General features: G+C 45.3%; 1 protein-coding gene across 7 annotated transcripts in view; it reads right to left on the reverse strand.

The window, feature by feature from the left end:
- ZNF236 (zinc finger protein 236) overlaps positions 1-12,547 on the reverse strand; it is a 531,150-nt gene that overhangs the window by 409,965 nt on the left and 108,638 nt on the right. For all 7 annotated transcript variants that reach the window (XM_063923335.1, XM_063923337.1, XM_063923334.1 and 4 more), the window contains exon 4: positions 10,637-10,815. In XM_063923335.1, the coding sequence (XP_063779405.1) occupies positions 10,637-10,815 (179 nt within the window). The remainder of the gene's footprint in view (positions 1-10,636; positions 10,816-12,547) is intronic.

Genomic DNA, 12,547 nt, shown 5'->3' on the forward strand with positions numbered 1-12,547 from the left:
CGGAAAGCAGGTGGATCGGCGGAATACCAGCCGATCCACCTGCTGCTGTCGGAACGGGGCCAAATCCGACAGGTTTTGGCCCCCTTTCCGACAAACTCAATCCGACTTGAAAACAAGTCGGATTGAGGTGAGGAGACGGGGAGCGGTGCGACGGGCTACGGGGATCGGGGATGAGAGGTACCTTGACGGCCGTCCCCAAAGCCAGGAACCTCTTTCCCTGCAGTGCCTCCCCTGCCGTCGCAGACCTCACCCCCGCTGCCAGCTCCAGCCGACGATCTCAGCTCCCCCACACTGTTCTCCCCCGCCGGCCGCCACACTGTCCCCCCCCCCCCCCCCCCCGCCGCTGCTGTCAGCGCACCCGGCGGCTGCTGGCAGCAGCGGCAGGACAAGACACACGGAACGGCCAAATCCGACAGTCGGATTTGGCCACTCTTTGAATAGGGCATGTCGGAATAGACCCGACTCTTATTGAATATACCCCATAGAGAGCCCTAATCAGGCGAGAAGAACACACATGCACACAATTCCGTACAAGAAGGAAGAGGTTAGTAGGTGTACGGATCCTCAAATCAGGTGCGTCAGGGTGGGATCCCTGTGGATATTGTGGACTTAGGAGAAATAGAGTTAATCGACGGAAAGTCTACCATAGCTACGTATTTCTCCTGCAGGGTCCACAGATTATCCACAGGATAAACATTGGGATGTCCCAAAGCAATTTTAGTGGTGGGGACGCTCCTGATTGGACAGGAGAATCCTTCGCCCGAATGCAGCATCCTGAGAGACAAAGGTATTAAAGGCATAATGTCTAATAAATATGTTAATGGAAGACCATGTGGCTGTCATACATATCTGTTCAGCTGAAGCACCACGTTGTGCTGCCCATGAAGGACCTACCTTACGAGTAGGGTGATCAGAGACATTAGACGGAATAGGGAGATCAGCTTGAGAATATGCTTTTGAAATCATCCTACCGAAGCCACCTCGCCAGTGTCTGCTTGTCAGCAGGCCATTATCTCTTGTGAAATCCATAGAGAACAAAGAGGGTGTCTGTCTTTCTGATGGCACTGGTACGATCCACGTAGATCCTTAAAGCACGGACTACGTCAAACGATGCATCTCCCGCAGAAAGGTCCGGCCCTTGGAAAGCTGGGACTACAATTTCTTCGTTAAGGTGGAATTCAGATACCACCTTAGGAAGATACCCAGATTTGGTTCTGAGAAATGCTCTATCTGGATGAAATATCAGAAAAGGAGGGGGACATAACAATGTCCCTAAGTCTGAAACTCTTCTAGCTGAAGCAATAGCCAGTAGAAAGAGGACATTAGCTATCAACCATGTAAGATCCACTTGCTTCAGTGGTTGAAGCACCTTTAGGACTAAAGTTATATCTCAAGGAGCTGTAGGAGGAACAAAAGGAGGTTGGATGTGAAGCATTCCTTGAAAAAAAAGTGCGAACATCCTGCAAGTTAGCAATTTTCTTTTGAAACCATACAGTAATGGCTGACACCTGAACTCTCAAGGAAGCCACCCTTAGACCTTTGTCCATTCCTGACTGAAGGAATGCTAGGACTCTGGAAACTTTGAAAAACCTAGGATCAAATTTCCTGTCACTGCACCACTGAATATAGGCCTGCCATATTCAGTAATAAATGCGAGCTGAGGATGGTTTCCTTGCTCTAAGAATTGTTTGAAGTACCTGTTGTGAGAATCCTCTTGCTTTCAGGATTGAAGTCTCAAGAGCCACGCCGTCAAAGACAGCCGATTCAGGTGCTTGTAACAGCGATCGGTAAAAACACATAGGCCAGACGAAAGTCCCATCTTACTGACAGGGCATCCACAAAGGTCGCTTTGGGATCCTTTGTCCTTGACTCCTTGACCCGTATGCGGGAACTTTGTTGTTCTGATGGGAAGCCATGAGATCCATCTCCGGTAACCTCCACTTGTCTATCAGAGTCTGGAAGACCTCGGGGTGTAAAGCCCATTCGTTGGCATGAAGGGTGTGTCAACTGAGAAAATCCACTTCCCAGTTTAGGACTCCCGGAATGAACACTGTGGACAAGGCTGGTCGATGAAGTTCTGCCCAACTTCACGTATGGCTTACCTTCATCATTGCTTTTTGGCTCCGAGTTCCTACCTGATGATTAAGGTATGCAACTGTCATTGCATTGTCTGGGCGAATTTGAACCCTGAAGAATGTCCTTTGCCTGATTGTGCGCCATATATAGCCCGAAGTTTCAATATAGTTATTGGCAGTAAATTTTCTTCCTTGGTCCACTACCCTTGGAAGCAACTTCTTTCTGACACTGCTCCCAGCCCTGAAGACTGGCTTCCGTTGTCAGAACCTCCGAATCTGAGAACCAAAAGGGTCTCCCTTTGTCCAGATGGGATGTCTGTAGCCACCAGGCTAATGACTTTCTTACTTTCAGAGGAAGGACCATAGTCTGAGTTTTTATTGTCTGGTGTAACCCATTCCACTTGGAAAGGATCAGACATTGTAGAGGCCATGAGTGGAATTGAGCACACTCCATGTCGAATGTCGACACCACAGATCCCATCACACGCTGCGTGAATGGATACCCTTTGACTGCGTCGCAGCTCCTGAATTCTCTACTGTATTGTGGATATTTTGTTCAGAGGTAAAATAACTCTCTGAAGACCCGAATCCAATACAGCCCCCAAGTGTGTAATTCGTTGTGACGGAACCAGGGACGACTTTGCCCAATTTATGAGCAAACCGTGTCTCTGCAAACAAGATATTGTCTGTTGCATATGACACTGGAGCAGTTCCTGAGATTGCGCCAGGATTAATAAGTCGTTGAGGTATGGAAAAACCCTTATCCCCTGTTGATAGAGATAAGCCGCCATTACCACCAAATTTTGGTGAACACTCTGTGGATAGTACATATGGTAGGGTCTGAAACTGAAAGTGTTGCTGGAGGATAGCAAACCTGAGGTAGCACTGATGGGACTTCGCTATAGGAACATGCAGGTAAGCATCCTGGATATCTAGGCTTCTGGACTAGAAACAGGTTGGAATAACAACATTGTACTCGTTGCACATGAGGAACTGGAATTATCACTCCTGACTGAAGCAACGAACTGCCTCTTGCAAGGCCCTGGCCTTCATTTCCCCTGAAGATGGGCTGGTACAAATGAACCTATGTGGAGGGTGTTTCTTGAAGGCAAACGTATAACCATGAGACACCACTTCTTGCACCCAGACATCTGTGGTGGACTGCTACCAGATCTGTGCAAAATGAGGAAGTTGGCCTCCCACCCTGGGATCCCCCAGATGGAGGCCTGCACTATCAGGCTGATGGCTTATCTCTTGACTTGGAAGCAGGCCCTCTGGTAGCCCAATGCTTTTTAGGTCTTACCAGACTTGTCAAATTGAGACTGTTTTCCATAACCCTTTCCTTTTGCTTTTCCCTGGGTTCGAAAGGGACGAAAAGTTGGAAACTTAGGCTTGGATTTGTGTGTTGAAGGAAACTTCACTTTCTTGGAGTTTGCTCCAGACTCCAAAATACTGTTTAATTCTTTACCAAAAGGAATATCTCCAGTTAAAGGGAAAGACTATAGAAATTTCTTGGACTCTGTGTCAGCTTTCCATATACGTAGCTAAACAGCTCTGCGAGCTGCTACTGCTGAGGCTGATGCTTGAGAGGCAATAGTACCCATATCCAAGGCTGCTTCTTCCATAAAAATAGCTGCCTGTTTGATATGTGCAATATGGGATTTTTACTCTCTAGATGCCAATGAAAGATCATCCTCCAATGCATCAGCCTAGGCTGCCACTGCTTTTGCCATCCAGGCTGATGATGAAGGCAGAGGCAAGCTAGATTTTTGCAACAATCGACTGACATGCGCATCTACTTTGGGTGCTACCTCCCTTTTTACATAGTCCCCAGCTGGCTGAGGATAATGGGAATTCTATTTCTTTGAAATTCTAAACTTCTTACTGGGTGTTTCCCAAGCCTCTTGCATAATCTCCGTCAGCTGCTCTGACCCAGGAAATGTAGACTGTTTTGGGACGTTTAAACACAGGTGCCTTGGATTTTAACAAAGGCTCTGCTGTCTCCTCTAAGGATAGAATGGCTTTCATAGCACTAATTAGCTCAGGTATAGCCACTGAGCTGGGACCTTCATCCTCATCTCTGTATGCCGACCCAGAATGCGAGGAGTCCTCATCCTCCGAAGTGCCTCCATCTGAAACGTGTAGACTGTGAAGATGTTGTTTCATGTCTGTGTAATTTACTTTCCACAGGCCTTTCAGCCTGTTTTTGTTGAAAGGCTGCAGATTCCTGTACTGGATGTGATAATGGCCAGGGGGAATGTTGCATATAAGGGTTAACAGGGTAATCTATCCCTAGTATAGGAGCTGGCATTATCCGCTCAGCTATATTGGATAATGTCTGTGCAAAAGAAGCCCATGGAGGTTCAACTTGAACCTGTGCCTGCCTTGGATTATTCAGGAGGCTTTGGTGAAAGCTAAAACAATTTGCACATAATCCATTTTGAACCAGATCCTGAGAGGTTAACCCAGCTTTGCAAAACAAACATGACATGAGTGTTGGTGCTGCTGTGGAGAGTGTATCCTCCTTACCCTTGCCTCTCTTAGACATGGTAAACAAATCACACACCTGTACAGTGTTAACTACACAATTTGTGACTGCAACCACTTTAAAACTTGTTAAAGTGACATACAATCCGATCCCCCCCTGCCTTGCACCAGCATTGAGGATCGGTATATACACAGAAACTGACAGGAATAGTTAAGTCAGCAATCAGTCACAAGTTATACATTAGTATAACAAGCAATATGAGCACATAAATCAATCAACTACAGATATATTTCAAGTATGTAGGAGAAACATATTACTGCATTACCTTATATAGGACTTTAAACATATTCAGTTGCACAGCGAAAGAAAACAGCAGCAATAGTTTACAGACTCATATGCATCAGGCACTAATCCAACTATTCGTACTTAATAGTAGGTAGAGACTTAGTGCTGTATCACCGGGCTCAATAGAGTGGGATAGCGGGAGACTTCACCCCGCTTCTATGATCGATCAATACGTTAGTGAAAGCTGAGTGGATCCAGATACCAATAGTGTACACACATGCCCAGTGAACCCACAGTGAACACAGATGCCCAAGTGGACACTGATGCACCAGTCACAAAGCCGCCTATGCTGCGACTGGTTCCATTAGACACACAGGGGTATATGCAATTGCGGTCGAATTCCCGAAATTGTCGAATGTCGGGTCATTTTCGCCCAAAAAAAAAATTCGCCTATGCAATTCAGTGCTTTCCGACCAAAAAACGGACTTTCAAAATTCGACTTTTTGAAATTCGAATTTTTGCAAATTCGACTTTTCTGCAATGATACAAGTGCTGCAATTCGACCAAAGCATATTCAATTCAAGTTTGGAAATTCGACAGCAGTGCTTTTAGACAGCAAATTCGTCATTTTCAATCCGCCACACTTTGGAGGGTGAAAACAATAAAAAAAATTTTAAACATGTTTTTTTTGGTGGTTTTTTTTTTAGGAATAGCATATCTATTTATATTAGAAGGGATTAGGTACTTTTTTTTTTTTTTTGGAGGCACAAATATTATTTATATATTTTTTAAAATATTTTTTTTTTTTATTTTTATTTTTATTGCTGGAACGGTAAAATCCTAAAAAAAAATGGCGTGGGGTCCCCCCTCCAAAGCATAACCAGCCTCAGGCTCTTCGAGCTGGTCCTGGTTCTAAAAATGCGGGGGGAAAATTGACAGGGGATCCCCCGTATTTTTAAAACCAGCACCGGGCTCTGCGCCTGGTGCTGGTGCCAAAAATACGGGGGACAAAAAGAGTAGGGGTCCCCCGTATTTTTAACACCAGCATCGGGCTCCACTAGCTGGACAGATAATGCCACAGCCGGGGGTCACTTTTATGCCGTGCCCTGCGGCCGTGGCATTAAATATCCAACTAGTCACCCCTGGCCGGGGTACCCTGGGGGAGTGGGGACCCCTTCAATCAAGGGGTCCCCCCCCCAGCCACCCAAGGGCCAGGGGTGAAGCCCGAGGCTGTCCCCCCCCATCCAATGGGCTGCGGATGGGGGGGCTGATAGCCTTTTGTGATCATGAAAAGATATTGTTTTTTCCAGCAGTACTACAAGTCCCAGCAAGCCTCCCCCGCAAGCTGGTACTTGGAGAACCACAAGTACCAGCATGCGGGAGAAAAACGGGCCCGCTGGTACCTGTAGTACTACTGGGAAAAAAATACCCAAATAAAAACAGGACACACACACCGTGACAGTAAAACTTTATTACACACTGCCGACACACACATACTTACCTATGTTCACACGCCGACATCGGTCCTCTTCTCCAAGTAGAATCCACGGATACCTGAAAAGAAAAGTTCAATATACTCACCTCAGCCATGGTCCAGAGATAAATCCACGTACTTGGCAAAATAACAAATCGCAAATACCCGACCACCGGACTGAAAGGGGTCCCATGCTGACACATGAGACCCCTTTCCACGAATGAGACCTGTCAGTGACAGCTGTCACACAAAGGTCTCTAAAGCCAATCAGGAAGCGCAACTTCGTTGCGCTCACCTGATTGGCTGTGCGCTGTCTGAACTCAGACAGCGCATCGCACAGCCCTGTCCATTTTATTCAATGGTGGGAACTTAGCGGCTAGCGGTGAGGTCACCCGCTGGTCAGCGGCTGACCGCGGGTAACCCCACCGCTAGCCGCTAAGTTCCCACCATTGAAACTAATGGAGCGGCTTTGCGATGCGCTGTCACAGCTCAGACAGCGCACAGCCAATCAGGTGAGCGCCACGGAAGTAGCGCTTCCTGATTGGCTGAAGGGACTTCAGTGACAGGAGTCACGTGATGTCCCGGCATTCGGGAGAAAGGGGTCTGATGTGAAAGCATGGGACCCCTTTTAATCCGGTATGGAGCGGGTGTTCGGTTTGTTTTTTTAACAAGTACGTGGATTTATATCTGGACGTGGATGTACCTCTGGACGCTGGAAGGTGAGTATAATTTTTTCACAGGTACCCTCGGATCGTCGGAGACCGTGGCAGTCGGCGTGTCAACATAGGTAAGTATGTGTGTGTCGGTAGTGTGTAATAAAGTTGTACTTGTCACGGTGTGTGTGTCCTGTTTTTATTTGGGTATTTTTTTTCCAGTAGTACTACAGGTACCAGCGGGCCCGTTTTTCTCCCGCATGCTGGTACTTGTGGTTCTCCAAGTACCAGCTTGCGGGGGAGGCTTGCTGGGACTTGTAGTACTGCTGGAAAAAACAATATCTTTTCATGATCACAAAAGGCTATCAGCCCCCCCATCCGCAGCCCATTGGATGGGGGGGGACAGCCTCGGGCTTCACCCCTGGCCCTTGGGTGGCTGGGGGGGGGACCCCTTGATTGAAGGGGTCCCCAACTCCCCCAGGGTACCCCGGCCAGGGGTGACTAGTTGGATATTTAATGCCACGGCCGCAGGGCACGGCATAAAAGTGACCCCCGGCTGTGGCATTATCTGTCCAGCTAGTGGAGCCCGATGCTGGTGTTAAAAATACGGGGGACCCCTACTCTTTTTGTCCCCCGTATTTTTGGCACCAGCACCAGGCGCAGAGCCCGGTGCTGGTTTTAAAAATACGGGGGATCCCTGCCCAATTTTTCCCCGCATTTTTAGAACCAGGACCAGCTCGAAGAGCCCGAGGCTGGTTATGCTTTGGAGGGGGGACCCCACGCCATTTTTTTTCCGGGTTTTTCCAGTTTTTTCCCGTTTTTTAAAATCGCGTCAAAATCCGCCAAATCGGCCGTTTTTCGCCCGCGGTTCTGTCGAATCCGATTTTCATTGAATATGGTGAATTCCGGCAGCCACCTGCCGGAATTCACCTGTCGAATTGAGTCGAATTAAAAAACGGCAAAAAATTGCCGCGATTCGCCGTGAATTGCATATACCCCACAGTGTCTCAGACGGAAGCGGGAACTCAGTTCATGGCGGGAAACTCGGAGGAAACTGGTCATGAACTGGGGGGAGGGGTGACCAGGGGAGCGTCTTACTCCCCACTGCTGACATCAACCCCAGGGATCGCGGCCTCACACTAATCCCTGGAGCCTGTGATCCCTGGGGCCTAGCGCTGGTGCATCCGAGGTGGCAGCTGCATCATCGACTGTTCAGTAAGTCTCCTTCCCGAAAGCGTCTCCCCCGCTAAGGGGTATTGACGCCTTACCTTCTCCCCATGCTCTGGCCACAACCTGGTAACGTCAGCTGGACTTGCTAGTACATCCTACACAGACGCCCGCCGAAACAGCACTGTACATGTGGGTAAGCGTAGTCTCGACCCGGCGGAGAGTTGTTGGAGCGACTCTTTCAAAGGTGTGTGTAAGACGCTTTTTAGAAAACTTGCTCAAAAAAAGGTTAGGACTATAAAAATAAATTAAACAACAAGCTTATGGCTGCCAAAATCAGCAGCCCAAAGATTGTGGTTCGGCTGCTGCCGCACCAACAGAAACACTGAATTGCCTGAGCCAGGAGTCGGGGATATAGGGGACTGGACCGTTGCATTCTGGGAGGCTGAACGCTTTTGATCGTTGGTGCCAATCCGCTGATGCCACTTTATATCCCAATGTTTATCCTGTGGATAATTGGTGGACCCTGCAGGAGAAACTAATAATTTCACACATATGGGAATGAAGCATGAAATGTATAATCCGCTCATATACAGAGAGAATGAAGAATGGTCACTAAAATTCTGTTATACAGCAGAAAAATTACCCATGCCAAATAACTGGCCTTTAAGAGATAGGGTCAGGATGTATATACTCAGAAATAAAGGAAGGGGTGGGCCAACTTATTTATAAAACAGGGAAGCAGTATAAAAGTACAATGTGAACAAATGTGTTGTTGTAATTTGTTGATTGATTTATGGGAGTAAATGTATTAGGTTGCGAGTTGCTGGAGGTACAGGACTTTGGGCTAATATTCCTGCATTTTTAAAGCGGCAGTCATTTACAAGGCAAAATTAGGTTAAGTCCCGCAACTCACACCCTACTACATTTACCCCATAGTATCCCATCCTGGGTAGGTTCCTCCCATGCCTAAAGATGATGACCAAGCCAAAAAGGGATTGTTTATAAGAGATATCCTCAGATAAATATTTTGTTTGGTTACCCTAGTGCACTGAATGCATCGTTCCCTAGTTTAGTGTCCCTCTTCCTGCCCATTGTATGGTCTTCCTGTGTAGCCTATGTTGGATAACTCTGTGGACTGTTATGAAATTTTACAAGGGTGCCAACAAGAGACACTGACAGCATGTCACCATCGCAAAACCAACTGTTGCAGCTATTCCCTAGTGTTTTCAGAGAGGACAGAACAAGAAATGAGAGTAAGAGCAAACAGGAAACATAAAATTACACATATCTAAATAAAAAAAATATGTGAAGACAATCCAAGTGTTTTGTACAAGTTTTGTACTGTACAAGTGTTTTGTACAGTGTTTTGAACCTTCTAAAGCTATAAAGATCTCTGTGACGGGAATCGGTTACAATACCGCCAGTTGGGATCCCGGCGGTCACAATACCGACGCCAGAATCCCGATATGCAGTGAAATGCCACCGCCTGAATACCGGTGACACAGGCTATTCTCCCTCTGTGGGTGTCCATGACACCCATAGAGGGAGAAGATAACCTGTGGTGAGTGCAGTGTGCCCGAAAGGGACTTTCTAGGGCTCGGCCCACTGCCGGGATCATGACAGCCGGCATCCCATCCACCGGTAAATTGTACGTATCCCTGTGTGACATTAGGATGGCCTTGGTTCTATTGATACCATTAATGTTTCCGTTTCTTAAATCAACTGTAGCGGATTGCCACATTTGCAGCCACTCAAGTCACCCGCATAGCCTACATTCATATGTGTCCTCAGATGAAACTGCAATAATATAGGAGCATTATATTTGTGGATGTTGCAGATTTCTGCATATTTGGAGAATTGGCACTTAAACTGAAAAAATTAAAACTGCGGATCAGGATCTGAATCAGAAATTGAACACAAGAACAAGCCAAACAGGTGTATTCTATCTATAAGATTTTCTATGTGAAAGTCCAGGACTTACTCTAGCCCTTTGTTTACGGGTAACAATCCCAGAAGCTCTATAACTCGAAGATACTACTACAGTATGTGGAGTATGCAAAAGGAGGATTATTTGTGTGCAAGACCAAATTTGGTTTATTGTAAAAGTGCTTACAGATGAATGGCTACTAATCCTGTTGACAAGAAGTAATAGCCGACAAGTTAGAATATGCTCCATGTTGTGCATGACAAATATGTAATCACATTTCTACTGTGACTTCACTAAATTCAGAAAAAAAAGCATATGTTCAATTTCACATTCACTTCACCAGTTTTCAGCGATCTGTAATTGAACACTCTTGAATCTGGTTAATTGTTAAGATTTGAGGATGGATCAGCACATTGATCTATTTTCAGATTTTACAGTTTACTTATTAGTTTCTGACACTGAAGATTTTTTGTTTGTTTGTAGATTCTAATTTGCATGTGACGGAAACAAACCAAATAATAATAATAATTCAAACCCAAAAGCAAATCAAAATTGTGCTATCACCTTATTTTGAAATGTGTCTTCATATGATCTTTTAGCTGTGATGCAGCATCAAAGGTTTTCTTGCATGATTTGCAACTGTATGTCTTGCTACCAGCCATCTCTTGACGATGTTCCTCCATGTGTAATGACAGGTGGCTTTGTAGTGTGAACTCATCGCCACACTCCGAACAAATTAATATCTATAAAGTAAAAAAAACACATTCATCTGCAAAAAGTATTATCCTTTAATATTGTCCTGCAAATGAGAAATCTCAATGCACTAAGAAGTTAATTCAATTACAGGCAAATTGCCAGTCATGCCGCCATGTGCTCTTGCAACGGCATTAGAACACCAACATTGATGCACCAAATCACCCCCAATTCAACCTGCTCTTTGCCCCAAAAAGGTACATGGTTGTTCGTAAACCCATATGGGTGTGATTTAGAATACATGATTTTGGGACTACCTTAGGTACAGCATAGACAAACACACACACTAAAATGTGATTCTGAGATGAAATCAGAGCAAATTGGGGGCAATGGCACATCGCGGTTATCGCTAGCAATTGAGCTTAGCTCTAAAAGGAAGAATCTATTTAGATTATGTTGTGATGGATATATCAAGCTCTTACAGTGAGGAGAGTGTGAGCTATGAGCTATAACTACCTTTTAATGAGCTAGACAAGGTGTGGATCACTTGTCATCAATAGAAAATATTTTAAAAATTTAGGGGACAACAGAATGAATAGCGATTTGCCAAAACAACAGACTTTTCAATAATTTTTTACACAGGATTTAAAGTAGCTATATAAAGAAAGCCTGGTTTTGCATTGGAAAAAACTGCATCTTTAAACCCCATGTAAAAATCGCAGAACATATGTGATTTAAGAAAAAATGACTGTACATTACATCTTACCCCATATTCTACACAAGTTTTTTTTTTTCTTTTTTTAAGTGAATTGGCTCTAATTTGCCCAAACTTGTCTAAGTTGCTTAAGCTTTTTAAGGAATTTATATTTTTATTTATATAGTTTCTAATGTTCATACCAGTACGGAACTAACACCCAACACGTAGAAGCACAGTAAAAGGTCTCATTGTGTTGCATGTCTATATAACACAGATCTAATGAAGGCAGGTTTTGTAACATTGAGACATCACTACATTATAAGATTTGTGACATTGTACAAATAATCGTTATGGTAAACTTACTGTTGTTAACTCTATTTCTCTTAAGTCCACAGGATCCACAGGATAACATTGGGATATGAGGTAGCGACAGCGGATTGGCACCAAACAATCAAAGCTTTCGGCCTCCCAGAATGCAAAAAGTCCATTCCTATATCCCCGCCTCCTGGCTCAGGCAATTCAGTTGTTGTCCAAAGCTCAAGGCAGGAGCATCATAGAGAGACCTAATCAGGCGAGAAGAACACACATGCACACAATTCCGTACAAGAAGGAAGAGGTTGGTAAGTGAAAGTATCCCCGAATTAGGTGCGTCAGGGTGGGATCCCTGTGGATCCTGTGGACTTAGGAGAAATAGAGTTATCAACGTTAAGTCTACCATAACTATTATTTCTCCTGCAGGTTCCACAGGTTATCCACAGGATAACATTGGGAAGTCCCAAAGCAATTTAGAGGCGGGGACGCTCCTGATTGGACAGAATTCTCCACCCAAATTCAGCGCCCTGAGAGACAAAGGTATCAAAGGCATAATGTCTAATAAATGTGTTAATGGAAGACCATGTGGCTGCCTTTCATATCTGTTCAGCTGAAGCACCACGTTGTGCTGCCTATGAAGGACCTACCTTATGAGTAGAGTAAGCAGAGACATTAAACGGAATAGGAAGATCAGCTTGAGAATATGCTTCTGAAGTCGTCATTAAAAGTCACCTCGCCAGTGTCTCTTAGTCATCCTCTCTTGTGAAATCAGT

Source organism: Pseudophryne corroboree, chromosome 5, assembly GCF_028390025.1.
Source record: "Pseudophryne corroboree isolate aPseCor3 chromosome 5, aPseCor3.hap2, whole genome shotgun sequence".
NCBI classification, from domain to species: Eukaryota; Metazoa; Chordata; class Amphibia; order Anura; family Myobatrachidae; genus Pseudophryne; species Pseudophryne corroboree.